The sequence below is a fragment of the Equus quagga genome, chromosome 11 (genome assembly GCF_021613505.1).
Source record: "Equus quagga isolate Etosha38 chromosome 11, UCLA_HA_Equagga_1.0, whole genome shotgun sequence".
Classification (NCBI taxonomy): domain Eukaryota; kingdom Metazoa; phylum Chordata; class Mammalia; order Perissodactyla; family Equidae; genus Equus; species Equus quagga.
Genome location: NC_060277.1, coordinates 5,101,829 through 5,129,818, shown reverse-complemented (window position 1 = coordinate 5,129,818; position 27,990 = coordinate 5,101,829). Strand labels below are relative to the sequence as shown.

Here is a 27,990-nt window from a genome sequence, read left to right as displayed (position 1 = left end):
AAATTACTGCTGCCAAGACCAGCTAGGCAGCCAGCTGAAGGGGCGGACGGAATTAATAGAACACAATCTATATTATTCAATGGGATAGGGGACCATCAACCTCAAGGACTGAGGTGAGGTCCCTCGGATCGCCTCATTTATTTGCGGGTAAAGAATCGAAAGCAATTACAATAGCAGAAACTCATGCCTGCAGGGACATGCAGGCCAGAGTCCACAGGTTCTATTCTTTATCCCCCAAAGCACACCAGCCCATCCCAGGTCATTCCCTTGGGGAGTATCTTAAGGACGATCAGCAAGGTATGCAGGCAGCATTCTGTTCCTGCAAGGCCCCGGCGTTCCTAAGCCCCTTGCCTTTATGCCCGATAACATATTCCCCTCTGGCCTGAGAGTCCAAAGCACAAGCAATCTGGTATAATGATTATGAGAGTCAGCAGACCACATATCCCCCCAGTCACCCATTTGGAATTTATTTTTCCTTAGGCTTAAAGCTTAGCAAGATGCTGCTATGATCTCCTGCAGCAAATTACCACGATAAGAATGGCATACAAAATAACAGTGCTACACCCCAGCACCATTGACTTATAGGTTGCTTTCCTCACTTTTGAAGCTTTGGTGATAATTGTCTTCATTTTTAAAGTGCTATTTAGATTTTTTAAGTCCATATTTGCTCACTGTTTTATCTACTACACTTCACTTTAATTATACCAATGCCAGACAGGTAAGAATAGTATTATTAGAACACAGATTTGATTTTGCACCACCTGTACCTAAAGCAATATCCTACTGCACACCAGAGTGTACTGCCTGAGTATTACAGTGGATGTAAGAAATTTTCCCCATCTGAAGATTTTTCTTTCCAAAATCAAAAATTAAAGTGATGCATTTGGAACATGCCCAAAACATCCACAGGATAGAGAATCAGAGGAAATACGAGGAACAAGGGGCCATTTTCAGTGTAAGAGCCAAATGATGTGTTCCAAAAAAGTCTTTGACATTGATATGACTTCCTAGTTGACTTTTTCTAATTCCTCTTGATATTCAAAACATTTTACTGGGCCAGCCCCATGGCCTAGAGGTTAAGTTCAGCATGCACCTCTTCAGCGACCTGGGTTCCGTTCCCGGGCATGAGCCTACACCACTTGTCAGTGGCCACACTGTGGCAGTGACCCACACACAAAATGGAAGAAGACTGGTACAGATGTTATCTCAAGGCGAGTCTTCCTCAAGCAAAAGTGGAAGATTGGCAATGGATGTTAGCTCTGGGCAAAACTTCCTCAGCCAAAAATAAAAACAAAACCAAAAATTGTACTTATTTCTCAGCTTTTCTTATGTATATTTCCATAGATTATTAGAAAAAAAACCTTGATGATTAAAAAAAAAATCTGTTAATTAAGTAAATATGTTGATGTTTTTAAGACCCCTTTTCCCAGTAGTGTCACTTCATGAATCAATGATTCTGGAACTTATGCTATTTATTCTACGTTACTTTTTAATGTGTATATTGCCTTATAAAATGGACTTCTGAAAAGTGAATGTAGGAGCTAGCCCCGTGGCCGAGTGGTTAAGTTCATGCGCTCTGCTTTGGTGGCCCAGGGTTTCACTAGTTCGGATCCTGGGCGTGGACATGGCACTGCTCATCAGGCCATGCTGAGGTGGCGTCCCACATGCCACAACCAGAGGCACTCATGACTAGAATATACAACTGTGTATTGGGGGCGCTTTGGGGAGAAGAAGAAGAAGAAAAAAAAAAAAAAGATTGGCAACAGATATTAGCTCAGGTGCCAATCTTTAAAAAAAAAAAGGAAAGAAAAAAAGTGAATGTAAAAGTCACAGGTATTTATCAGGAGGAGATGGTGTTGCCACAAACTAGTTAATCCAATCAATTTAAATTTTATTATAGACCAAAGTAGAGATTATTAACTTAATTAATCTTTGTTATACTGAGTCACTGTAGAAAGTTCTTCAGCCTAATGCTTTCAGATATAAATATTAGGAATATATTTTCCAAGCTATATTACATATAGCAAAAAGAAAAGGAAAACCATCTTATGTTATAAAATTAGATAGCAAATATATACATATATAAACATGAATGTATGTATTTATGGTGATAGGCAGCATCCAAGATGGTCTGTAATGATCCTTACCTCCTGATATTGCCAGCTTTGTGTGATTCTCTCGCACACTGTACCATGGTTGGTCTGTGTGACTCATAGCATTGGCAGAAGGGATGTCACTTCTAAGAATAGGTTATAAAAGATTGCAGCTTCCATCCTAGGCTTGCTTACTCTATCTATGTATCAATCAATCAATCTATCTATCTATCTACCTACCTATCTACCTTATCACTCATTCTAGAAGCCAGTTGCCTTTTTGTGAAAACTTTCAGGCAGCCCATGGAGAGGCTCCGTGTCATAAGTAACAGGCCTTCAGTCAGCTTCCAGCAAGGAATTGAGGGCTATCAACAACCACGTGAGTGGGCTCAGAAGCAGAGTCTCCAGCTGCAGTCAAGCTTTCAGAGGACTGTGGCCCTGGTGACAGGTTAACTACAACTTCAGGAGGGACCGTCAGCAAGCTAAACCACTCCCAGATTCTGATCTCAGAAACTGAGATAAGGTCCATTGTTTTAAGCTGTTAAGTTTTGGGGTAATTGGTTATGTCACAATGGATAACTAATATATTTGTCAATATCCAACAGAGAAAAAGCATCTAGGGTTTTTTGAAGGCTTTAATATTTTAAGCCTATCACTGATACACCAGCATGTTTTCTGCATTAAACTAAAACTGTATGATGGTACTGAGGCTTGCCATGGTGTTCCTGTTCCCAAGTACATAAGGAGCTTTATTTCCTAATGTCTTTTTTATAAGTCAGTTAATGTCACCCCAAAGCACAAGATAAATTTTACTCAAATATTTATTGGGTGATATAGCATTTTTCAGGAAAGGCATCTGCCACAAAAATGTTTCTTTCCAAATCATGTGCTGCTGACATGGATCACTGCTGCAAGTGCCCTGCTGTCCTTCACAGAAGGTCGTGTGTGTGCAGGGTGAGGTTGATATCAGGGTTATGTGGACGGTCTATCCCTTGGGAGATGACTTGACTTAAAAGATGTTGTGTGTTTCACTAATTTGTATAACGTCAAGAGATTCTGCTGTTACCGAGAAAGAACATTTAATGACAGATTAATTACGTAATTTCATCCATGTGACTTTCTGGTTTCCTTACTCCAGAGGATCTTCAATGATTTGGCGGTTTCACTACCAGTTAATCAGCAATGCTTCCCTAGGCGTCTCTAGCTGAGTCCCGAGGAGCCCAGCCAGCTGGATATTCTTACTAGGTAACCCTCTTGTTCAGGCTTCAGTTGATAGTGGAAAATGGAGAAGGGAGAGGATTGGAATTTATATTATTTTTCTAGGGCTGCCATAATAAAGCACCACAGACTGGCTTGAACAGCAGAAATTTATTTTCTCACAATTCTGGAGGCTAGAGGTCCAAATCACAGTGTCAGCGGGGTTGGTTGCTTCTGAGCGCCTCCCTCTTTGCCTTGCAGATGGCCATCTTCCTCTGTGTCTTCACATGGTCTTCACTCTGTGCATGTCTACGTCCTAATCTCCTAATCTGCCCTATAAGAGTACCAGCCATATTGGATTAAGGCCCACCCTAATGACCTCACTGTACATCTTTAACAACCTTTTCTCCCAATACAGTCACATTCTGACGTATGGGGTTAGGATTTCAACATATGAATTTGGAGGGACACAATTCAGGCCTTAAGAGAACTGAAATGTATTCTTTAGGTAAAGAACTAACAAAGCAAATAAGTAAAATCATTGGAACTCTTAAACAGAACTGAATAAGGATCTGTGTTATAATAAAAGTGGTAATGGATTCAGACTTATATAGGTGACAAGGCTAATAGTAGCAGAATCGTTAATCATGGAGAATCTGGCCTTGGAGCCTGGAAGTGGGGCTCACTGGGGGCTCCCTTGTAAGCTGGTTGCCACAGTGAATATACATGTAGGTGTGCATGTTACATCATCATGAAGTTGGTAACATAAATTGTATCTGCAAACCAGGAAGTGTCAAAATTGCTTGCTAGACCATTCAAATTCATTGAGGCAGAAAAAGATAGATGAAAAAAACTGTGTTTGAGCATTGGTCTTTCTTGGAATTTGGTTGTTTGTATCAAAGAAGCATTCCAAATGTTTTATGCAGAAGTAACAAAAATTACAGTTAAAAAGCACATCGAAATTAGCATAAAATACACATGTATGCATTAAAGAAATCTAGATTTAAAAAATGATCAGAGCTGGGTATGGATGTAGTAAATGCCATTTTTTAAAAAGTAAATTCACGGCTGCAATGTTGAGTTTTAAGAAAAATCAATTTTAAGAGAAATTCTAAGTTAGTAAGTTTGTCACAGGGGAAAATATCAGACAGTGTATTCATAAGAGCAGTTCTTAGTCGATCTCCAGGAAAACTTTGAAGACAAAAACTCATATGATTTCTGTCAGGAATTTTAGAATACACCAAATGCAACAAAAGACTTTCTGGTGTGGTATCTTACGGGGAATAGATACCAATCACATTTATAAAAACCACATTCTCCTGTTTAGTGTATTAGTCCATTTAGTGTATTTGGTCTTAAGTTAATCAAGGTAATCTTTTTTTGTGTGATGGTAATATAATACAAAGCAAATAAAAATATTTTATATATGCTTGTGTGGAAGAATTATAGGAAAGATACTCAAGGGCACATTGCCCGCTCACTTGTATTTAAGGTTTCCAGTGCTAAAATCCGTTGTTATTTAATGCTTTAGAGCACGGGTAGCAATCTTTTTCTGTAAAGGGCTAGGAAGTAAATATTTTCGGCTTTTCTGCCCATATGGTTTACGTCACAGCTATTCAACTCTGCTATTGCAGCATGACAACAATCATCAACAGTGCCCAAACAAGTCAACGTGGCTGCGTTCAATAAAACTTTAGGCATGGAGGCTTGAATTTCACATAATTTTCATGTGTTACAAAATGTTATTCTATTGATTTTCTTTTTCAACCATTTAGAAACGTAAAAACCTTTCTTAGTGTACAGGCCATATGAAAACAATTAACAGGCCAGATTTGGTAAATGTCTGCTTTAGAGCCCCCCTGTAAATACGCTTACAGGCTGACAAGATAGGCAAAGCCCTAAACAGGTGGTAAATCCCACTGAAAAACACACAAAATGTGAAGGTCCTCTAGAAGGTGCCCAGACGCAATCCCAGCTGCCTTTTGGGATGCCTTGGTGCTAGACATCAGGCCAAAGCGACCCACTGGTGTTGCATTCATTGATTTTCTAATTGACGTATGAAGGGCGGCTGAACCACTGTTGAATGTCTGCACTTTCAACAACCAGAGGGGATGTAATTTCAGCAGTAAATACATCCCAGTTGGATTCACTGTGACAGTCACATATTGTTGTAATAGGTAACACATATACAGTGCTTTCCACAAGCCAGGAGCTTGACCAAGCACTTTAAATGTATTGACTCACTTAATTCTCAAGAACAAAGCCCTCGAAGGCGGGTACAATTGTTATTCTCATTTTATAGATTTTACCTTTCAAAATGTTACCACTATTTATCCAGCTCACATTGTCTGGTGTGTGTGTGTGTGTGTGTGTGTGTGTGTGTGTGTCTAAATAAAGAAAAATATATATTAGTAATTCACTTATGCCAGAGGCCACAACCACTTTCATCAGGAGCCTAGACCCATCTTTCTTTTCTTATCCATCATTTTTTAAATTATCCAAAATAAAAGAGAGAAAATGTAAATATTCTACCAACTTAATGAGAACCCAATAGGTATTAGAACTATGAGCATTACTCTCAGTGCTCGTGCTGTGAGGTCTGATGAGGCGTCGGATACCTGGTCCTTCTCGTACAGCCTCCCATAAAGAGTCACTGTCAGGACAGGTCCCGAGGGGGGCTGCAGACTGAACAAGCGTCCATCACTTGACACCTAACACAAACACAGAAGAGTGGGCTGAGTCTCCCCTTAAGTGGTGCAACCTCACAACACACTTCTCAAATTCAGTGCAACTGGATGAGGGAACAATAAAGATAATGGGCAGATTCTGTTCTATTAGAGATGTTTGAAATGGCACAGAGCACACGAAAAACTGGAGCTATGGAATTGGCACTGATTCATTTCTTATTGAAATGCCTGTAATCGATATCTCAGAATTTACTTGTCAAGGAAGCATTCCATGAGTTAATAAACGTGAAACAATGGATGTGGGAGAGTATAAGAGAGAAGTCTAGTTCTCTCAGACAAGCAACGCCTCCTCCAAATGATGGGAAGGGGCTGGGGAAGAGGGTGGAGCTGAGCCTCTACCCTCCCTGTCACTCACTCGGCACAGCCTCCCAACCTGCCCATCGTCCCCAACTCCCCACAGCAACTGTCTCCACCAGGAAGGAGAGTGAGAGCAGAACCTGCTGGGCAAGACAGTGAGGATGTGGCTGGGCAGGGCTCTTGTGCAGTAAGGAATCATATCTGGCCTCTAAAAAAACCTCTTTGCTTTCTCGCCAACATCAGCCACTGTCAGATTCTCTCTCCTTCAGCTTTTCCGTCTTCCCTGGTCTCCTACGGTCGCACAGGGCCCTCACCCACACCAGGAGAGGAATTCCTTCTATCTTCCCTAGACCGTCACTACCCACTGATGCGAAGGGGCTCCCTCTGGTGGGACTGGGCCTGAAAGTCTTCTAGAGGCTTCTTCCCATTCAACAGAGCTGAAGCAGCCCAGCCTCCCCATAGTCCCTACAAGAACATATTTGTTTATTCTCAAGGACACCCTAATTCTTATAGTAAGGCTTTCCAGCCCGTTCAGCATCCTTCGTGCTCCCCAAGGATAGTTTACCCTTTCCAAACGGCAGTTTTGTCATATTTGTGAGCACGTGGGTACGTTTTGTTCTTAAAAAGTGCTTCCTCTTACATGAAGTGAACTGGCAATGATAAGCAAAGAGTCTCACCTGGAATTCTCCAGGTGCGAGCTGAATTTCACTCAGCAGCACCTCAGGGAAGACATGCTGGGTCCCAAAAGTGCCACTGAGGGAGAACGTATCGAACCTAGTGGAAGCAGTTTCCACCGAGTCACCACAAGTGTGTAAGTCCGTGGTTCTACACTTCAACAGAGTGCAAACCTGCAAAAGTAGAAACAAACCAGTAAGTCCCAGGAAAGTCGACTGAAACGCCGGCCTGACCTGGACAAACGCCCAGGCCCCTTCGTTTGGTTAAATAGTGTTACTTCCCCATTAGGTTAATCCAGCTCATTGCTGAGCAGCCATTGCAACAAGTCATAACACAAAAGAACTTCCCACCCCAGTGCTTCCCACAGTTCACCGACGCACATTAAACCACAGAAAGAATCAGATCTTTGATCTATAGGCACGAACAATTATACCCTCATTGTTTTCAGGTAGGCAATGCTTCAAATAATCAAGAGTGTTCAATTTCTAAAAAAAAAAAAGGGTTGAATTTAGTCACTAGTTTAATCTCATTTTGTTGCCTATTTCACACAATGAAAGAACTTTAAAGTTCAGTGAACCCTAGAGTTGATCTAGAGACAATCTCTGTGATCTGGAAAAGTCACTTACTTCATATCTGAGCAAGGACTGGAACAGCTCTCACCATTCTGCGTTGTTACACTCTACTACGCCGCCGTGTGACTGTAAAACCTATGTGAATCATCTCACCATGCAGGCGCAAAGTCCCCAAAAGGAAGATCCGCGTCCGTTCAACTCCAGCTGCACTGCATCTTCCAAGCCTCACTGCAAACCCCCTGCATTTCTTGCCTGACTAAAGGTTCTAATGAAGCAGGTGCCCCGGCTTCTACTTTTGAAGCTGGAGAACAAGCACTTTAGGGCAAGTGTTTTAAGATGGGCTTCAAACAACTTCTAGGTAAAGGCAGCATGGGCGCATGCTTCTGTTTCATTCCCTCGAAGTCCGAAAACCAACATTAGCTTTTTTAAAAAAGAAATAAACCCACAAGGATAGGAGAGCAGGAGGATAGACCACGGCACAATTTTAGAAACTGGGATGTTGATGCAAAAGTGGTAACTGATTCAGCAGATGTAACACAGCCAAGTCCTAATCGAGTCTCGGCAGTGGTGAAAGCCAAGAATCAACCTTATCTACACTGCAGAATGCTCACAAAGTTCCATCCCTGGGAACACAAGATACCTCAGAAACTGGGAATGTCGTGGTGGCTAAAGTAAGGAATATTGGTGGGCAGTTGTTAAGGATGCCTCAGATACTGAGGATGGGCAGCTGCCCCTCCCCTATTTCAGTGAAAGGCTGGGCATTTATTTCCAGAGAGGGTAAAGCAGATGATGTCTCGATGGAGGCTTTGAAAGACGTGGTTGAAGGGGATTACATGAACACATCATTGTTGAGACCGCCTCCCACCACCACCACCACACCCTGCAAGGCCATTTCTCCCACTCGGCTCTCTCAAAGCCGTCAGCAAGGCATTTATCCTTCAGGAACATGGTCAGGCATGACCGTTAAATTTGAAGTTCAGATAAATTAAAAATACTAAAAATAGTTTTTAGTGTAAGTATGTCCCAAATATCACACGGACATACTTATATTTAAAAATATGTATTCCTTATTTATCTAGACTTCGAATTTCCCTGGGCATCCTGTATTTTTATTTGCTGAATTAGGCAACCCTATTCAGGAGGAGAATTAGAAGAACTTTGAAACCTGGAAAACCTGAGCATCCCGAGAGGAACACTCTAAAGGTACTGAGCTCAGGGTTTCCCCCAACAAAAGGCCCGGTTAGATCGCCCTACTGTGAAGCTTAAGATGGGCAAGCACCCACACGCTCAGAACTTTCCGTCTCTTTTTGGTAAGACTAAAGGGTCACCATATAGATGAGAAAAGCTTCTAAATTTAGAATTTTAACTTCCAAAACCTGCCTGGCACTGGTGGTCCAGCTCAGGGATCTCTGCCCGGCAAGGACAACTGAGGGCTTCGTTTTACCTGGCAGAGCTGACCTTCCTCTGAACACCATGAAGGACCCACCATGGCTCTCCTCAAGTGCAGCCAAGGGTCTGGGCAAGGCAGAGAGGTGAGCCAAGATTGAGGAGGGAAGGAAGGAGAAAGAGAGAGGAAGAGCCCAGAGAGGGCTATCTTGCTTTGTAACCAACTTTTTAAACTTAAAAATACATCACAAAAAATAAAAAAAATAATACATCACAATTTTTTTAATTTTAAAAATTAATATGGCCATATAATACCATATATAGTACAATATAGGTCCATATGCCACATAATATGTGGTAATATTTATATGGCAATAAATATTCTTATACAACATAATTTAACTAATTTGAATTTTGGACATCTTCTACTTGTGTTCTTGATATCATTTATATTATTTTTTCCCCTTTTCTCCAGCACCTTGAAGCACTGATTAGGAGTATTCATTCCTGCTATATTTTCATCCTTCTCCTTTTTTCTTGCCCTTCCTCTTAGATCTATAAAGATAATTCAGGACATCTCATCTATGGGAAACAAAAAGCAAAAACAGCCTTTCCTGACCGCAAGTCTCTGTCTGGCTCCTGTCTTGTTTCTCTTCTCTCATCTCAGATGAGATTTTCGAGGAAGAAATTCTCATTCATTCTTTCAATATTCTCACTTCCCTTCAACTTTTCGACTCACTGTAATCTGCCTTTCACTCTACCATTATGAACCCACGAAATTCCACCAAAATTCTACTCATTCATAGCAATAATGGTAAACATATTGCATAAAAATTTCCTCCTCCTGAGAGTCTCTACTTCCTCGCCATCCGTGAAGGTTCTCTTTAAATTCTCCTTCATTTCCCAATCATATTTTCAGGTTCCTGTTCTTCTGTCCACTTCTTGCCCAAACGCTGGAGCTCGGCAAGGTTCCACCTTTAGCACGCTGTTCCTTACTGTCTAGTAGCCAGCTTTGCAATGTGATTCACTCTTGAGGGTTTAACCACCCTCTTTATCCTGCCTGATTCTCGAAACAATATTTCTAAATCTAATATCTCCCTTAAGCGTCAGACCCATATATTCAACAGCCTACTGGATGCTGCAGATGAATGTCCCATGTGAGCTTCAAAACTAGCACATCCAGAGCTCACCTGAGCATCTCCCCACTGCCACCCAGTCTGCTCCTCCCTTCGCATCCTGATCTTTCAGAGCATCACAGTCACCCAGCCGCTCTAGCTAGAAACCTGGCACATTCTAGACCCTTCATTCTGCTTTTCTGTTCCAAATCAAATTGGCTGCCCAGTTTAGTTTTTAAATATTTCTTGACTCCATACCCTGGTTTTATTCTTACTAACATAATCTTGCTGTACAGGTCCTAAAAGGAGTATTTGAATAATTTAACTAGTCTTTTTTTGCCCTTATTTCATCATCCACAGTATAGCCAAAATGTTCTACTCCAAAGAAGATTGGATCACATCATTCCCTTGCTGGACACCTTCCAACAGAAGACCATCACTGACGGAATAAAGTCCAGATCTTAGGAACCATGTAAGATTCTGCAGGATATGATCCCACCTCTAGGCTCATCTTCCACCAACCACTGCTTGTGATGTTATGCCTTCATAACACTGAATGGCTTGCTCTTCCCTGCACACCCCGCTCTTTCACACATCCACAACTTGCTCACGCCCTCCACTTCACCTAGAATTCCCTCCCACTCTTTTACGCCTGGATAATAGCATAAGTTCATGTATCATGTCTCCAGAAACATCCCCAGATCCACAAATTAGGCTGAGTACAACTCCCTACTATTTCTATAGCAAAGTGCACATTCTATGTTCTATCACATGCCAACCTGTATTGAAGTGTCTGCTCAAGTGTCTTTCTCCCCTACCAAATCCCTCAAGAGGAGAGTCTATGCTTATTCATCTTCATATCATTAGCCCTGAGTAGATACCTGGTATGCAGCAGGCACTTGATAAATGTCGAAGTGAGCAAGCATTCTTAGAGTGCTGATCATACAGCAAACAAAATGTTACACGGTGGGAATAGTTCCAGCACTCAAAGGGCTTTCAGTCTCCAACAAGTACATACATAACTTGACACGATATGTCTTTGATAAAGTTAAGCATAGGTGTCTGGGAACACATAAAAGAGGTTCCTAACCCAGCTGGGGCGGTGGGAATGGTGCCACAGGAAGTGTCAGGGCAGGCTCCCTGGTGAAGACAAGACCTGAAAAGCCCAATGAATGACAAGAAGGTGAGGGCCACCATAGATAAAGGAAGCAATCTGTGCAAACATCCAGAGGTTCTGCAGATGCTAGCATATTGGAGATGGGGAAATGTCTCAATATGCCAGGAGCCCAGGGCACACGTTGGTAGAGTGAGAGAAGACAATTGAGAATAGGAAGGGGCCACACAGAGACTTTCTGAGCCTTTTATGTTAAGGAATTTGATTTGCCAATTAGAAGACAATGAGGAATTTTAAGCAAGGGAGTGAAATAATCTGAAATGGCTTTTAGTGGTTTTGGCAATGATAGTGTAGGGAATGGACTGGATGGAGCTGAAAGTGTCAACAGGAAGCCTTGTTAAGAGGATGTTGCAATAATCTGAGTGAAATAGGTTCAGAGCCAGATCAAGGAAGAAAAGGGCAGAAAGAGAGGAACATGGAAGCTGCTTGTTCTTAGGGATTCCATCTCATCAGGTTCCAATTGCTCCTCTACTGTTGAGGGCTGTGAGATATCTGAATCTTTGCAGCAATAAATATTCTACTGTACATCTCAGAGGTTAACGCTATATGGCTCCAGGACATACTCAGTGTCAAGCTTCTTATAAAACAAGATAGGCATTCATGAACATACAGAGAAAATGGCTAAATTTGTTCAAGCAGGAAATATCAGAGGTTAATTATCCATTAAAATTATCTGTAATTTGATTATTATATCATTTTAAACACTGGTTCTGCAAATAAATGTTCTGCCTTTTCCCAACTAGTTTAAAATTGAGCTGACATCGAGGGTGGCAAGTTTCAGCTAATAAAATTTCAAGATTTTCAACTAAATTCAAATTTCAAACAAACCACAAATTTTTTGGTATATGTATATCCTCGAAAGTGGGACATATCTATAATAAAAATAATTCATTTTTTGTCTAAAATTCAAATTTAACTGTGTGTCCTGTATTTTACCTGGTAACTCCCTTGCCACCAAAGCAATCATTACCTGTAAATAATAACTCCCTTCAACAGTATGTAAGCCATCAAATGCCCCTAGGGCGTACACTTCATCTGATCTCTTCTCAGACATCTTGTAGCTTAGGTGACAGCAGAGAGCTTTCTGACAAACTGTGTAATTTCCTGTGACTTCGGTGAGCTCCAGGAAGGTGAATTCATCAAAAAAGACAGTGCTGTTAAATTCCTGGTTTCCCGTTGAGAGTGTTTTCACACCACTGGCAAAAGAAGTCCAGTTCACCACTGCTGGGTGGTGCGGGTGGGAGTCCAGCTGTGAGAGGAGTAGTTTTCCCTCCTCCGTCTTCATATCATAATGAAATGCTCTTGGAGAATCAGGAGCATAGATGCCGCTTCCTGGAAGTGATAAGTTGAAATGGCATTTGAACCGGGAAAGTGAAAAGGAATCGCACAGTTGTTATTGGTATTTGAAACTCACATTAGCATTTTACTCCCCCTAAGCTATACAATTCATTAATTTCAGTAAATATGCTGATAAGAACAAGAGGTAAGAGGAAATCCAAGAGAGTATGACATCAAGAAGCCAAGAAGAGAGAGTTTCACATGAAAAGTGGTGAATTTTGGAAAAAAGAGAGAGTGTACATTCAAGCTGAATAAAACTAAATAATTTAGATTGAGATGGATTCTACAGCATGCCGCCAGCTGGAGCTGGAGAACGTTGTATTAAGGAGTACGTGTTAGCTAGAAAAAAAGCAATTTTTTTTGCTTTTTTGCTTACATCAAACCTGTAAATCTTAAAGATGTCACATTACCTGTCATTTTCATTGAGGGGTAATGTATATTGGATGCAAGGAAATTGACCCCCATGCCCATAGCCCAAGCCGAGTGAAATTCAATAGCTGACAAATGTGGCAAAACATTCATCCAGGCTGTCGGGAAGAGGATGGTGTCCACTTGGAAATCTGTCACCAGGGTAACAGCAGGGTCGTAGAAGAGAATATCGAAGCACGTGAAAATGCCAAACTTTCCAAAGGTGGTGTTGAAAGTCACGACCTCAGGCTCCTTGGGTGCATTGAATTGATCTTCACCCATGAAAAGGTTTTGCTGCAATAAATAAAGGGGGAAAAAAATCTCTTTTAAGAAGTTGTCCTGGACATCACTGTGTCTGAAAAAGTACAAGCTCACATAAGTCAGTGCCAATTTCATCTATGACCACTGTCTTCACAGGAAAGAGTGTTAGAGAATCAGAGAGGACCACAGCCAACAGGAGGCTTTGATTCAGTCTCCACATTTTGTAGATACGTACAAGGGAATCCTTATCTATTAAGACCTTCTTGAATCTTACAAGACATGGGCACGAAATAGTTAACATCTATTTGCCAAGAACACTTAACTATTTTCTGTGGGCAAAGAAGTTTCTTCGCTCCTTTCTCTTCAAAACCTAGACTCTTGCCAAGTCTATCTGGCAAGTAGTTTTTCATTCTAGCCTTGATCCATTGTCAGGGCACGTCTTTAAAAGGACAAAGTCCAAAAGTCAGCGTTATGTTTCCATGCAGTAGGCTCCTACCGATTGGCACACACTCAGCGACACCCTCCTGTGCTCTTAAAGGCACAGGAATCCTCGTGAAGAGCTCACTGCACCTAATCATTACTTTCTGTGCTCTGTCTCCACGCTACTTCTAAAGAATGCTTATTATTATCCACAATAATGGATTTTTTCCTTCTGGTCCACTTTATTTTGTTAAACACTCAGTAGTCAATTATTTGCAAATTAATTCTACCTTATGGTAGCGTGCCACAAGTTTTCCCTGAGCATCAAACACCACATCAGTGTTGTACTGGTAACGGCCATCAGGGGGGCACTCAGGGTCACTGGCATTGCATGGCTTCTTGTCCCCGAAATTTGCCACAATGTAGATAGAGTTGTCCTTGGCCAGGCAGCTGAGCCTCTCTTGGACTGGAGTGTGGCCAAATCTGGTATGTGTTCATTGGAAGAGGGAAAAAAAAAATCAAAGCTTTTAACAAAATTCAGAATAATAGTTGCATGAACCTATTATGCGATATACACAAAAGTAAATTCTAAATAACATAAGTAGAAGGGAAAGATGAAAACAAAAGACTTCAGAGGAAGTACAAGCTTATTGGAATTTGGTTCTAGGAAACTGTTCTAGGATAAGATTCCAGGCCACGTATTTTTCTCTTCATAGCATTTATCATCATCTGTAATCATATATTCATTTATGCATTCATCTTATAATATGTGTCCCATCTTATAGGGCAAAGGCACACATCTCCTGTTCACTGGACCCATGGCTGACAGAAAAGAGGCATTAAGAAATATTTCGGGGCCAGTCCAGTGGTGCAGAGGTTAAGTTCACACACTCCGCTTCGGCAGCCCAGGGTTTGCCAGTTCAGACGTGGGTGCGGACCTCCACATCGCTTAAAAAGCCATGCTGTGGCAGGCTTATAAAATAAAATATATAAAATAGAGGAAGGTGGGCACAGATGTTAGCTCAGGGCCAATCTTCCTCAGCAAAAAAGAAAAAGACAGAGAGAGAGAGGAGGATTGGCAATGGATGTCAGCTCAGGGCTAATCTTCCTCAAAAAAGAAATATTTCAAATGAAAGAACAATTTGGAAATAGGAGTATTCTGAGAAGATGGCAGAGTAGAAAGCACCAGGAATCCATCCCTCCACCTAGATAACAATTGCAGGGCAGAATGTGTCTGGTGTAACTATTTTGGAACTCTGGGGTCTATTCTAAGGCTTGCAACTTTCGGAAGAAGGCTTGGAAGGTCAATTGCAGTTAATTTCAGTCAATTTCAGCTCTTGGCTCAGCAGTGGCTACCATGCCCACTTCTCTCCACCCTCTAGCCAGTGGCAGGCAGCCATGCAGGTGTTCCTGGAGCACCTTGCAGGCAGCCTATGGGAGCAGGGTGGGCAATATTTCTGTCCTCCAGTTAACGTTTTGCATTTGCATTCTGCGTTTGCGTTCTGCATCCTGATCGCTGATAACTGCTTCTGATCCTGGAAGTGCAGACACTGGGGCAGGCAGTCATTGTTTTTTTAATTTATTGAACTAATGATTGACTCTTTAATCTGCCGGCCAGATGACCTTGATCACAGGTGCAGCCAGTCACTGTATTAAAGGATGCCCTCTATACAAGGACTCCTACACTCTCACATAGTGGAGTTCCCGGTACATAAGAAAGAGTCCACATTAAAAGGTGAATAATAAATTCATCTTTGAATTAGGTTATTGGACATAGCTTGTCTCTCAAGAAATCTACGAGCTTTCTTCTATGAGGCAATGGAAACTTCTGCGCCAAATTGTTCCTCTCTTAACCTCCCAGGAACTCTCAGACGTCTACTGCATGTCCAGTTGTAACGATCAGCCCACTACCACGGTGCTTTGTAACAACTACTTTCTCTTCTTCATTCATGTGGCTTCTAGTTTTTACATCTAAACTATCTTACTTTTTAATTATATAAGATGTAATAAGAAATCTCAAATCCTTCTAGAAGTATGTGAAGTATAAATGCTAAATAAATAAATTTTTTGTAAAAAGAGAAACGATGAGGGCCTTGTTCCTATAACATCCAGGGTAAGTGGTGATGTGAGCCAAAAAAAGATTGGTGACTGTGAGAAAAAAGAGCATTTGACTCAGTGGATATTTCAAACATACTCAACAAGAAGTGATATCTGACTGTATGTGAGGGGTAAAGGAGATTGACTCCTCTCTTTCCTTCCCATCCGACGTCCAATCTTTCAGCAAGATCTGTCTTACCTACCTTCCGACTTTATTCAGACTCTGGTCATTTCTCAATACCCAGACTTCTACCGCCTCAGTCCAAGACTATCATCTCTCTGCCTAGATCACTATAACAGCTTTTTAAGTGTCCCCTGCTTCTTTATTGACTGCTTGTGGAGTCTGTTCTCTACATAGCCACCAGAGTGATCCTTACACTAAAACTGAAGTCACAGCACTTCACTTCTTGCTCAAAACTCTCCAATGGCTACCTCCTCACTCAAGTAACAAAGTCGTTATTAAGGCGCATGGAGCCTTATGCACTCAGTCCCCTCCCACTTATCTGCCTCCATCTCCCAATTTTCTCCCCCTCCCTCACATCACTCAACCACATTCACCTTCTTGCTGTTCCTAATATGGCAGACACACACTCTGACCACAGGATCTTGGCATTTAGAATTCCCTGGAATGCTGTTTTCTCAGATATCCATGTGACCTACTCCCTCACTTCCCTTGTCTTTGCTTAGATGTCACCATGAAGCCCTCTGATGACTTAAAAATTTCAGCCTCACACTTGCCACCATATTCACCTTTCCTGCTTTATTTTTCTCCACAACATTTGCCTCCACGCCACATCATGGATAGGTGGATGATAGATCACTAGATATTATCTTGTTTTTCAATTGACTCTCTCCCCACACTAGACTATAAGCTCCAGGAGAACAGAGTTTTTAAACCTGTTTAGTTCACCTTATTGCCCAGAATAGTGCCTGGACATAGTAGGGACTCAAACAACATGTTGAATAAATGAATGAAGGCAAGGAATGGAGATGTCATTGGTTGATGGCAAACAGGATGGGGAAACCAGACTCCTTGAAATGGAACAAATGGAACATCCTGGAAGGGATTTTCAAGAGGCTCTTGGAAATTTGATTCTAGGGGAAGGCCATTCAGAACCAAGAGAAGTCAGTTCATACTGGAAGTGATAACAGAGTTCTTGACTTTTAGAAACTGAAGCTAGGCATGGGAGATAGTTAACTAAAAAATAATTATGATACAATGAAATATGCATACAGTAGATGATTAACAGAAAACTATTGAACTTTGTCAAAACCAAGGCATCTCTATAAGCAGTTACAGTAGTTTGTGTGGTTTTGAGAGCAGTTCCCAAAGACAAATTCCTACGATTTCAGCAATGGCGCATTTCGAAAGAAGTGAGTTAACTGACACAGTTCCCCTAGATGTGTACGGTATTGTTTTGCTTATAGTAAAAGTGATAGTGCTATTTTGTTTAGTCTAGACTTGATTTAAACCTGCTATATCATAACTTCCTAGGCTGATAATCAGCTTAAGTTTAAGAATTTCATATACATTAAACATCAGCTGTCTTATGGGTGAGAAAGGAAAGCTTATAATCCTAAACTGGCATGTGACTCTATTCTGCTATTTACTCACACAGTTTTCAAATTGCAGATGCAACAGAGAAACCATTTTCCGTTCACTAGTAAAGAGTCAGAAGACGAGAGTGGATCTGGTTCTTCCACTCACCAACTACCCCGTGACCCTAAGCAAGTTACACCATCATCTCTCCAGATTCACTCCCTCAAAGGAAATTCACATTGAATTCCGTGATTTTCACGTGACCTTCCCACACCGATTTCTGTGATTTCGTAATTCATATTCACATTCCTATTAAATGTATCCATATGAGATGAAAGATAATAAAACTATCTTGAAACTTAGAGTTGATAGCGGGTCGTATGCAGTGATCTTCCATAAAGTTTTCCCAAGTGAAGTGCGTTCATGTTCATGATTGAATTCTTAACAATGTGTTTCTTTACCTGTGGGGATTGTTGCAAGGGATCCAGTTCACTTCAGGGTCTGGGATGTCCTCCAAGTACGGATAGAGCGTGTCCCTGCTGAAGTTCCAGCCGTAAACACCATCTTCTGGAGTCACGATGATGTGCGCACCCTGTTAAAAATGGAACTTAACGTATTCTTCAACTAAGCAAACAATCAAAGTGGGAGGGGGGGCGGCTGGGAGAGGATCTGAGGAACTGAGCAGCTGAGGAGCAACCAATTGGGCTTTCTTTTTCTTTCAATCTTATTCCTTTGTTTTCTATGTTTTCACAATTTATTTTCTTTGCCCAGCCACGTTCCTTTTCGAATCCCTCTGTTGTCATTTCTATTTGACTTCTTCATTCTTTCACAAACATGAATAGCTTTCCAGGCTACTCACAGGTTCGCCACGCACTAGAGTTGTTACCTTTAAACCCAGCTCTTCCCAAAATGACCCTCTTTGAACTTTGGCCGACTGTTGTGTCTGCATGCACCTGAAGGATCTGTAACTCGATCTCTGTTTCACTTCCCCCCTTGCTCCAGCCTTCCCTGCTCCTTATGCTGCAAAAGTGATTTCTGCTTCTCAGAAGGAGGGACTTCAGACACCGGTTACCTGAAGGACGCCGGGCCCAGGGGTACAATGTGAGCTGCCCTGGGCACCTTCGGGAGGGTGAGTCACCCTGAAAGCTGCTGTGGCCTTGAAAAGAATAGCTGGACTAAGGGTGCAAAAAACCTCAGAATCCTTCATAACCTTTGAAATCTCCTTATGTATAAGAATGTATACTGATAGATATATGTGATATGTATGTATCTATGACTTTCATCATGCTTCATACATTCCTCGTCTGTACTTGATCTATGAATATCTTATTGAAACTATATTCTTTCAAACCACACACTTAAACTTAACCATTCAACTCAAGGACTTACTGTGCATGAACATGTGTGCTTTTATCTTGTCATTAGAATGAAGTATATAATACATGCTGTTAAGTAATTTGCAACTGAAGTTTAATTGTTTTGATGTTGTGAACTAACCAAAAACCTGCCAACTCTTTAGAGCACAACAGCACACTGAGGCCATGAGTACTCTACAAACAGCACCTGGTCCCTGACCCTTTTATCCTCCACCCACCACATGTAGCAGAAAAGAGCAACAAAGTTGTTGAATTTGCAGCAAGTTCCTCAAAAGTCTGCTGCCTCTAATGATAACCAGCCTGCTCTCTCCTTAACTTTGTCTCACTATTAGGGAAGTGCAATAGTGTCCTTGCTCCAATAATTTTGAGAAGGAGGTAGGACTCTGATTCAGTTCTTGCCTTCCCTGACACATATGTTGTCCCAAGGGGTGTTGATGCTGACAGTAACCCTGTCTCCTAAGTCCCCACCCTTTGCGCACATAGAATCCAGCACACTCAGAGATGGTACCTGCTTGGCTGCTGAGGCGATTGCTCCCTCCAGAAGATCCAGATTGCGGTTCATTAATAGCAATGCCTCTTCCCGGGACACTGGCGTTAGGGTGGCATTGGGCAATATCACTGCGTGCTCGTAAACAGCTGCAATAAAGGTCTCCAGGGAGCGGGCTTGGAAGGTGCAGAAAACCAAAACTGCCACATAAGCGAGCAGCTGAGAAGAAATCATGCTGAAATCCAATGATTTGCTGAGAGATAGATCAAGTCCTGATATTTATAGAGAGAAAACACAAGAAATCATGTGGTTCCCAGAACTTAGGACTTTAAAGTGACAAAGTCTAACTTTAAGAAAACTTTCTGGTTTTACATTACGGACATAGATATAGACACTCCTTATATAACAAATGACCCTCCCTCATGGAAGGGATTTGTGAGGATCAAATAAGCAAATGCTTATGTACTAGTTTGCTAGGGTTGTCATAACAAAGTGCCAAGAATTGTATAGTTTAAGCAACAGAAATGTGTTGTCTCACGGTTGTGGAGGCAAAAAGGTTCAGACGAAGGTGTCAGCAGAGTTGGCTCCTCCCGAGGGCTGTGAGGAAAGAGTCTGTTTGGGACCCTCCCTGCATATGGCTCTGTGCTCCCTGTGTGTCTTCACACGGCGTTGCCCCTGTGCGCATGTCTGAGTGCAAACTTCCCCTCATTATAAGGACGTTAGTCATTGTATTTAGTGCTCACCCTACTCCAGAATGACCTCATCTTCACTAATTACCTCTGAAACAATCCTCTCTCCAAATAAGGTCACATTCTGAGGTACAGGTGGTTAGGATTTAAACATACAAACTGTCGGAATTCACCTGTTTTAAACACACCGCGGTGTATGTAAACACTGTGAAGAGTAAACAACTTTACAGTTTAAAATTATTCTTATTATCATCATGTGAATATCTGGGCTCCATGCTTTATTCACTTCAGTTTCCTCAAAATGGAGAAGCCAGGACAAAGAGAAATATAAAATAGTCATTCATTATCTATTCCTATACAAATCACCCCTAAAACTTAGTAGCTTGGAACAGCAAGCATGTATTATCTCGCATTTTCTGTGGTCAGGACTCCAGGGGCAGCCGAGCTGGGAACCTGAAGCCCAGGATCTCTTCCACAGGCTGCAATGAAGCTGCTCGCCAGCACTGCAGTTATCTCAGAGCTTGGCTTGGGAAGGATTCACTCCCGAGCTGCAGGCTCACTCGCATGGCTGATGGCGGGCCTCAGGTCCTCATTGTCTGTTGCCCGGAGATACGAGTTCCTTGCCATGGAGGCCTCAGCCTCACTAAAAGGCAGCTCACGTTATGGTATCTGGCTTCCCTCACAGCCAGAGAGCAAGAGAATCCACTCAAGACAGAAGCCGCAGTGCTTTAGTAATCTAATATGGAAAATGACACCTCATCACTTTTGTCATAATCTATTCATCAAAAACGAGTCAGTAGGTCCAGTCCACACTCGACAGGAGGGGATTACGCAAGAGTGTGAATGAGGCAGGGCTCACTGGGGACCATTTTAGAGGCTGCATCCCACAGGGGTAATAGAGAGAAGAGCATAAAGAACAAGCGTGAGAACTAAAGAAGGGAGAGAGGAAAATAATAGAAAATAGAAAAGGAGCTTATAGATTTTGGTATGCAACAAGTGTATAAGTTTTGTTTCGGTTGTGAATTAAGTATAATATTATTTTATGTTTATAGAACTAGTATTTATGATTATCCATTCTATTTTTAGGATATTTCATTTTGGATGATGGTTTTATGGTTGAATTTGCAAATGGGTGTGTCTGATGTTTTATTTTTTTACTTCAGAACTATAATAACTTTATTCTGGGGCTGCCAAAGTAACCAAGAAGTTGTGGTTGCCCCATCCTCCTGAGCCTACGGCCAACGCCAGCTCCCTCTGTCTGCTGACCTCCTTTCGACTTTCCATTCCCGAGTAAGTAGGGACACCTCATACTTCAAAGGATGTAATTGTTACACAACAATTTATAAAAGGAGGTTCTGAAATAAAAGTTAAAACTGAAATGAGTTACCCAAAGGTTAAAAAACTTACTTCTTTGATCTTATCAGATTAAAAACACTAAATAAGAACCTCCAATTTGGTTTCCCATCTGATATATAAAAAGCTTGAAAGTCATCTCGCTCAACTACATAACAAGAAAAAAGGATGAATAAGTGAAAATCAACAACTTTTCTTGGCTATATCAGAGAATTGAAGTCCTAGGACAAACCACTGTGGCAGATGGTTAGCAAATGGCTCCGCTGTTGGAGCTTCTACTGGTTTGATCGCTGAAACTGTCATTGATGAGTTGCTGGAGGCCCACTATGGCCAAGCTTGAAAGTTAAAAATTAGGAGGGTCCCAGTGTTAGGGAGGCTGTCACACTTTTGTGAGTTTTACCTCCAGGAACCCCACAGTTTCTCTCGGCAAATAATGGAGGAAAAAACCCTCTGCCTCAAGCTTCCTACAGGAGGAAGGGGAATACCTCCACTTTGAAATAAGCCCAGAGCATTTTCTTCTCCTTAACAAAAGTCTGCCCTCAAAAGAAACTGTTTACCAGAGCCTAACCAACCTAGGGGAAGGGTACCCCCAACTCTCGCCCTCCTGGCCTTCCTGTCTCAACTAAGAGGGAAAGAAAACCTGAGAAGCACTCATGAAAGTCACATCCCAGGGGCACAGGCTCACTACAACACAGAAACGTCATCATTGGACTCTATAAACCTTCCCCTCCCCTGACATGTTACCACCATGGCAATCTGGAGTTTGCTGCCTACCTAGCATGTATTAGCCAAGAGAAAGTCTTCAGAAGGACAATTGCAGTTCTTGCAGTAGAAAGCCATCAAACTAGAAGCGGTGGGGCACCAACAGCCTCTGCTGCCGTGATTGAGCTGGGTCTCCTGATGGCTAATGCCACTGCATCACCTTTGATAAGCAATGTGCAGCCGGCCAAGCTCCTCTAATGCAGCTTTTCTGCTCAAACAGAGTAGACAGACTGAGGGAATAGTTTCCAACAAAACTTGTGTGTGGAGAGAAGACACTCATCCGGTTTTCTGCCTTTTTATCAATCTACTAATCTCAAGAGGTAATCCATTTACAAAAACTTCTGAGGGTCCTCCCTGGGTTTAGGAAATTTTTTAACTATGGCCCTTAGTCCAGCCTTTGATGAAGGAGTGAAAGATACCTGAAGGGGATCACCTGTAGCCTTGGACGGTCTTATTTTAAAAGGTAACTGTTTAATGGTCTCTTCAGAGTGGAAAGGCAATTCAGATAGAGGATTACTGGAATGAGCACTCAAATAAAAGAGACGGGAACAGCAGGAGTTATGTTGTCTTATAGTCTTTTGTTTTAGATACCTCTTCTATCTTTAACTTTGTATTAGCCTTGTGTAATGAATCTTTCCTTGAAGCTATTTTGGAATCTTGAAGACTTTTAGAGGCTTCTGCATGCCAGTTAAAATAGGTATCGCAATCTGTTTGTTTATTTGAGAACCCTTCATTTCAAGTGCACTTGTTAGATGATCTTATCTAATTGGACCGTTCTGACTGAACTCATGACCACAGCTGAGCTCTTTGAAAGGACTTTGGAACAAGACTGTGAACAAGGTCTGTCAAGATAGTGGCCTTACAGACTCTCTCGTATCTAACCCTGAAGAAGGGCCCTGGTATGGGCCCCTCCCAAAGTTGACAGGACTCTGAGAGATTTCCTGGTTAACTGCAATGTTATTCCCTTAAACAGCCAAGGAAACCAAAATTAAAATCAATAGAAAACCTTGCCAAATTTTGGTAAATATTAGAGCTATACCCTCTACTTTAAACCCTGCTCAGAACCTGCAGAGGAGATCCTGAGAAAAGTGGTAGCAGCCAGCGAAGTGTGAGAATTCTCACCAGAGTCAGCTCTCCCCGATCTGTCTGCAGTACCCAGCAGGAAGAGACAAATAAAATGTCTTTTGCAGCCTCTTTGGAGGCACCTCTTAAATCTAAGTTTTGTTTAATACTGCCAGACACACTTAGTATTTGCTCTGGCTGAAGATGTGTGATATTTTCTACCTCCAGATAGTATTGCTAAAATGAATTTGTAAAAGGGCTCTATTAAATTTGCTTAAAGAAAATTAAGCCCTTATATGAATTAAATATTCATAAAATTTTCAAAAATATAATAGAAACTAACCCAAATGCTTTTCATGTTCAACACGATCTGGGAAAATATTTGGTATTAAAACTAATTTGAGTTTGTTAGTTTATAAAATAGACATGTCTTTAGAGTTATCAATATTGAATATAATGCAGACATGCAACTTTTATTCTATCTGGGTTTGTTGATAAAATAAGTTCATGTTATTTCTGTTGCAAAATTTGTCCTCAAGAAAAATAACTTGATATGATGAAATTTTCATAAGTAATCTAAATATAATTGGTGAGAACAAGTGAATTAGACAAATGTAAATGACACAAAAGTTTTTGGGCAAACTTTTTAAATAGTTTCCCCAAACCCTTTTGGTAACTTGAAATCTTAAGGTTTTGCTAACTTAAATTAAATTTTGGGTAGTCGTTAAGTATCTAGATCATTTCCAAATAAGATAACATACTGAAACATTAATTACTGAACACAGGTTTATCCACTTTTGGCTTCCTTTTATAGAGGAACTAAAGATATTTGGGTCTATTAACAGACATGTTTTGTGCCACAATGAAAAATATTACTATGAGAAAGCATATGTTTCTAGAAATTATAAAAAGAATTTATAAATTTGCCAAACCACAGAATGCTAACGTGAAAGACGGTTCACAATTGTTTACTTCTTTATTTTCACTAGAAAGTAAAGTTTTTAAGGATTAAGAATTCTAACCACATGTAATTAAATCTACTAAAAGTAATAAGGGAAACATTTCTGAATGCAAGGAAAGATGTGTGCTTTAGGTAAAAGAATATGTGAGGAGCTGAGACGCATTTTCGTTGAGGAAAAAGAAAGTAATTTTGTCCTAAAGTGAGACTGATTATTTCAGAGTGGGAAAGAGGAAAAGCATAGGGCAAAATTTTAGAAGTTTTTGTGGACAAGCAATCTTGGGAAAATAATTTTATGTGTGGTCAAGCTGGCTGAGAATAGAATTAAGTTATTTAAGCAAAAAAAAAAAAGAGTTTTAACATCAAAAGTACACTAGTGCAAAATTAGAATTGGTTTTCTCTCAGCTAAAAGGACAAAATTTTCTTGGACTTGTCAACTGCCTTTGATAACAGATTGTGAAAGTTTCTTTACCTTTTAAGTGATTTGCCTAGAAAGAAAAGATCCTATGTTTTATTAAATTTATCAAAATAAAATTCTAAATTAAGTCTTTTTGAGCTCAAAATAACTTTGGGATTTTCCAGAGGGCCCACGGAACATCTCAAAAGACTTGTTCTCTGTCTTTCTAAACAGAGAGATGTTAAATTAATTGGGCTTATTTGATATGTTAAATTACGTGGGAAGCGCTGTCAAATAAGAAGTAATACCAAGCCTTTTTTATGCTGTATTTATATAGGTATATGTTGTAAGTCTTGAAGAAATTGTATTAAATTACTGGAAATCTGATATGTCCTGGTATAATGTTACCAGTCATAATTCCAGTTATTATCTTAAAACGTTGTATATCACAGAAATAACCAGATTTTCTTGTCAATTTCATTATAATGAACTCTCATCAGATCTTAACTACGGTCATTTTTAAGTCTGGTCATTTACAGTTATGTTTTTTACTCAGATGCTCTTGGAAAAGTGTTCTTGCAAAATTACTTCATATTCAAGGAGAATCATGCAAAGGACTTGACAAGTACAGGTTTCTAATAACTTGATATCATAAAACTGAACTGGGTAAGAATTTCCAGAACTAATGAAAAAACTGGATTCAAGCCCAATGGTATTAATTACATGGGACTGAATGAACTGAGGAGGATGATTATAATTTTTCATGACTTTTTGTTTGAGACATTATTGGTTCCTTAATGTTTTGTTTTTCCAGATTTAGGGAAATCTTTTCTCTTAAGCGACCTATAACTTACACAAATTTGATAAAGTATACCTTTGTAAACAAAGATGAATCATTTACTTTTTCTCCCTATCTCATCTCTCCAGAGTTCAAAAACTCTTTTGAGTATTCTTTTCACAGCAATACAGTTAGTTATTTCAATAAATCCAATAAGAATCCATTCTCCTCATAACAGGACATAATTGGAAACATTCGTTATATTACCAAGACTTTGACTGGAATATTGTATTTGAGAGAGATGTGCATAGACTCAGATATGCCCAGACAGCTTTTAAAAACTAAGATTGACATTATTGAGCCAATAAAGCCCCTTAAAATAATTGGCCTGGTACCTTGCTTACAAGTTTCCAGCAAAGCAATCTTCAAAAGAGCGTATGTCAATCACTATTCTTGCTGCACTTATGTAAATAATCAGACCAAGTTTAATGCAAACAAATTAGTTTTGCTGTGATTATCTTTGGGAAAAAATGGGGTGATTATAAAGAGAAAAATTGTGTTTGCACCTTTCTAGATATTAGCTTCTAGTCCTCTCAATTGTCTTTGAAGTTTTGCTATATACTGGTAAACTGGACTGGATCTTGAATTCTTCTGGTTTCCTCAAATATCTGGCTACAACTCTCCAAACCAATGTTTCCGATTTTCTCCCACCCTTCTGATCAGAATCACTAAGAACAAAGACTACCCTTGAACCTCCTTGGAAGGGTCTATGTGGATTCTCCTCACTACCCAGATGGCAGCCAAACTTTAGGGATTTGAACCCTGTGTCCATATCCCCCAATTAAGGACATTTCCACCTGACACCTGGTCCTGTGCAAATGTTGGAGATCTCTGAACCACATTGACAAGGAAGAGAAGTAACTGACATCAGTGTGGACTTCTTCTGCCCAAGATGCCAGATCAAGACTTCACACTTTAACCACATGAGAACCCCTCTTCTCCTCTTTCTTTCCTTTACTCTGGCTTTGGCCTGGAAAGATAATGCCATCATCTGTATCTCCCAGGCCATTGCTAAGGGTGGTAACCATTCAGACTGCTGGATTTGTCATCAAAAACTTTAATCTGTCTATTAACAGTGCCACTTTAGTGAGAATGGTTTGTGCCCAGACGAGATGTATCTTTGTGTGGTGGTGATCACTCTCCTTGAGCCTATGAATGCCTGGATGGTGAGCAAAGCCTCCCAGGTTACCTAACTGTGCCCCTAGCTGTTCACAGACAGGCTGAGACACCTCACTGGTCATCTCTCCTGAATTTACGTCATTGAATTAGAAAGGGCATACCAGGAGGTTTTCAGTGTTCAGGATTCACTTCCCTTGGCAGGTCCCTACTTTCTTAGCTGGAGTGAGTACAGATGAGGCCATGACCGGGAATCTCTCCTTAACTCTTGAAGATATCACAGAATCTGCTGCTAAAGCAATAGCTGCCCCAAAAAAACTCTTAGACTCCCTGGCCAAAGTTATTCTTGATAATAGGATAGTCCTCAATTATCTCTTAGCTGAGCAAGGAGGTGTCTGTGCTGTGGCCAATGCCACTTGCTGCACTTGGATTAGCACTTCTGGGGAAGTTGAAACTCAGCTACATATGGCTACTGAACAAGACACTTGGCTTAAGAAAGTGACTCCTTCAATGGAGTCTTTCTTTGACTTATATGATTTTAATTGGTTTGGGTCTTAGGGACCATGATCTGAAGTGCATTCCAAACATTGGAAATTATCCTACTTGTAATAATCAAAGTAGTCTCCTTGGTGCACCGTATTCTCTCAACAGCTTTAAATGCGTGTTCGCAGCCACTAACCACCAAGCAAATGGTCCTCGTTCCTAAGACTGGAACATCAGAAAAGGAACAAAGAGAATGACCAACTTAAAAAATGTGAGTCTGACGTCATAACCTGTGACTAGCACACAGTAAAAGCTGGGAGAGCAACAGAGAGGTAGCTGAGAGTGGTGCCAAGGCCTTAAATTTTGATCACGTCTCTCAGTTAGGCTGAGAGTCTGATCAAAAGGGGTAATCATTAAAAAAAAAAAAAAGAAGAAAGAAAGAAATAGAAACAACAGGCCCACATTGAAGTCACTTGTGCTCAGCTCCACATAAGCAAACCAAGACTTGAAACTTCACCTAATTGCAGTTTCAGCCCCTCCCAGAAGTGTAAACTTTAATCAGCTGATCTGGAATTAATGGTTAGCACTAGTGAGGTAATCCACTGACAGACCCCTGCCTTCCTTTAAAGGAAGGTGCCACTGCTGAAACGATCCGTTCTTGGCTAGAATAACTTCCTTGCCTGGTTTCTCTCTGCCTATAAAAGTCTTCCATTTTGTACAGCTCCTCAGAGCCCCTTTCTGTCTATCTTCTAAATGGAATGCCTTTACGAGTCAATGAATAAAGCCAATAAAATCTCTAAAATTTACTCAGTTGAAGTTTGTTTTTTTAACAATATGATAAAAGACTAGAGATATGCCTCAGTATTGCTACTAAATATATATACCTAAATATTAATATTTAATGGCTAGAATACCGTCAATTTTCTGATTGACATTAAGCTGATTGATAAAGTTGTTTACATTGTAAGAATATATATTTATGCCATAGGACTTAATAAAACTTTTATTTTTCTTTAATAAGTCCCTAATCATTATTATGCAGCCTGAACTGGCTCCCATGAAAAAAATAATTTTTCTCACCAGTGAATTATACTCCACTGCCTCAGAAATACTCACTGAAGCCAGGAGAGTGGCTTCACTCTCCAAAGA

At 40.7% G+C, this 27,990-nt stretch overlaps 1 protein-coding gene across 3 annotated transcripts; it reads right to left on the bottom strand.

Annotated features, from left to right (window-relative positions):
- Positions 1-3,446: 3,446 nt before the first annotated feature.
- On the bottom strand, positions 3,447-19,840 carry LOC124246271 (pantetheinase). 3 transcript variants are annotated; one of them, XM_046674237.1, is made up of 9 exons: positions 19,722-19,840; positions 19,205-19,455; positions 17,782-17,912; positions 13,974-14,166; positions 13,005-13,296; positions 12,227-12,588; positions 7,012-7,182; positions 5,867-6,001; positions 3,447-3,624 (listed from the first exon to the last, which is right to left on the bottom strand). In XM_046674237.1, the coding sequence occupies exons 2-9, from the start codon at positions 19,415-19,417 to the stop codon at positions 3,607-3,609; spliced, it is 1,515 nt and encodes a 504-aa protein (XP_046530193.1). In that variant the 5' UTR covers positions 19,418-19,455; positions 19,722-19,840; the 3' UTR covers positions 3,447-3,606. The 3 variants fall into 3 exon arrangements, with proteins under 3 accessions (XP_046530193.1, XP_046530194.1, XP_046530192.1); XM_046674238.1 differs by having other exon boundaries at positions 5,909-6,001; XM_046674236.1 differs by having other exon boundaries at positions 3,447-6,001.
- Positions 19,841-27,990: the final 8,150 nt, after the last annotated feature.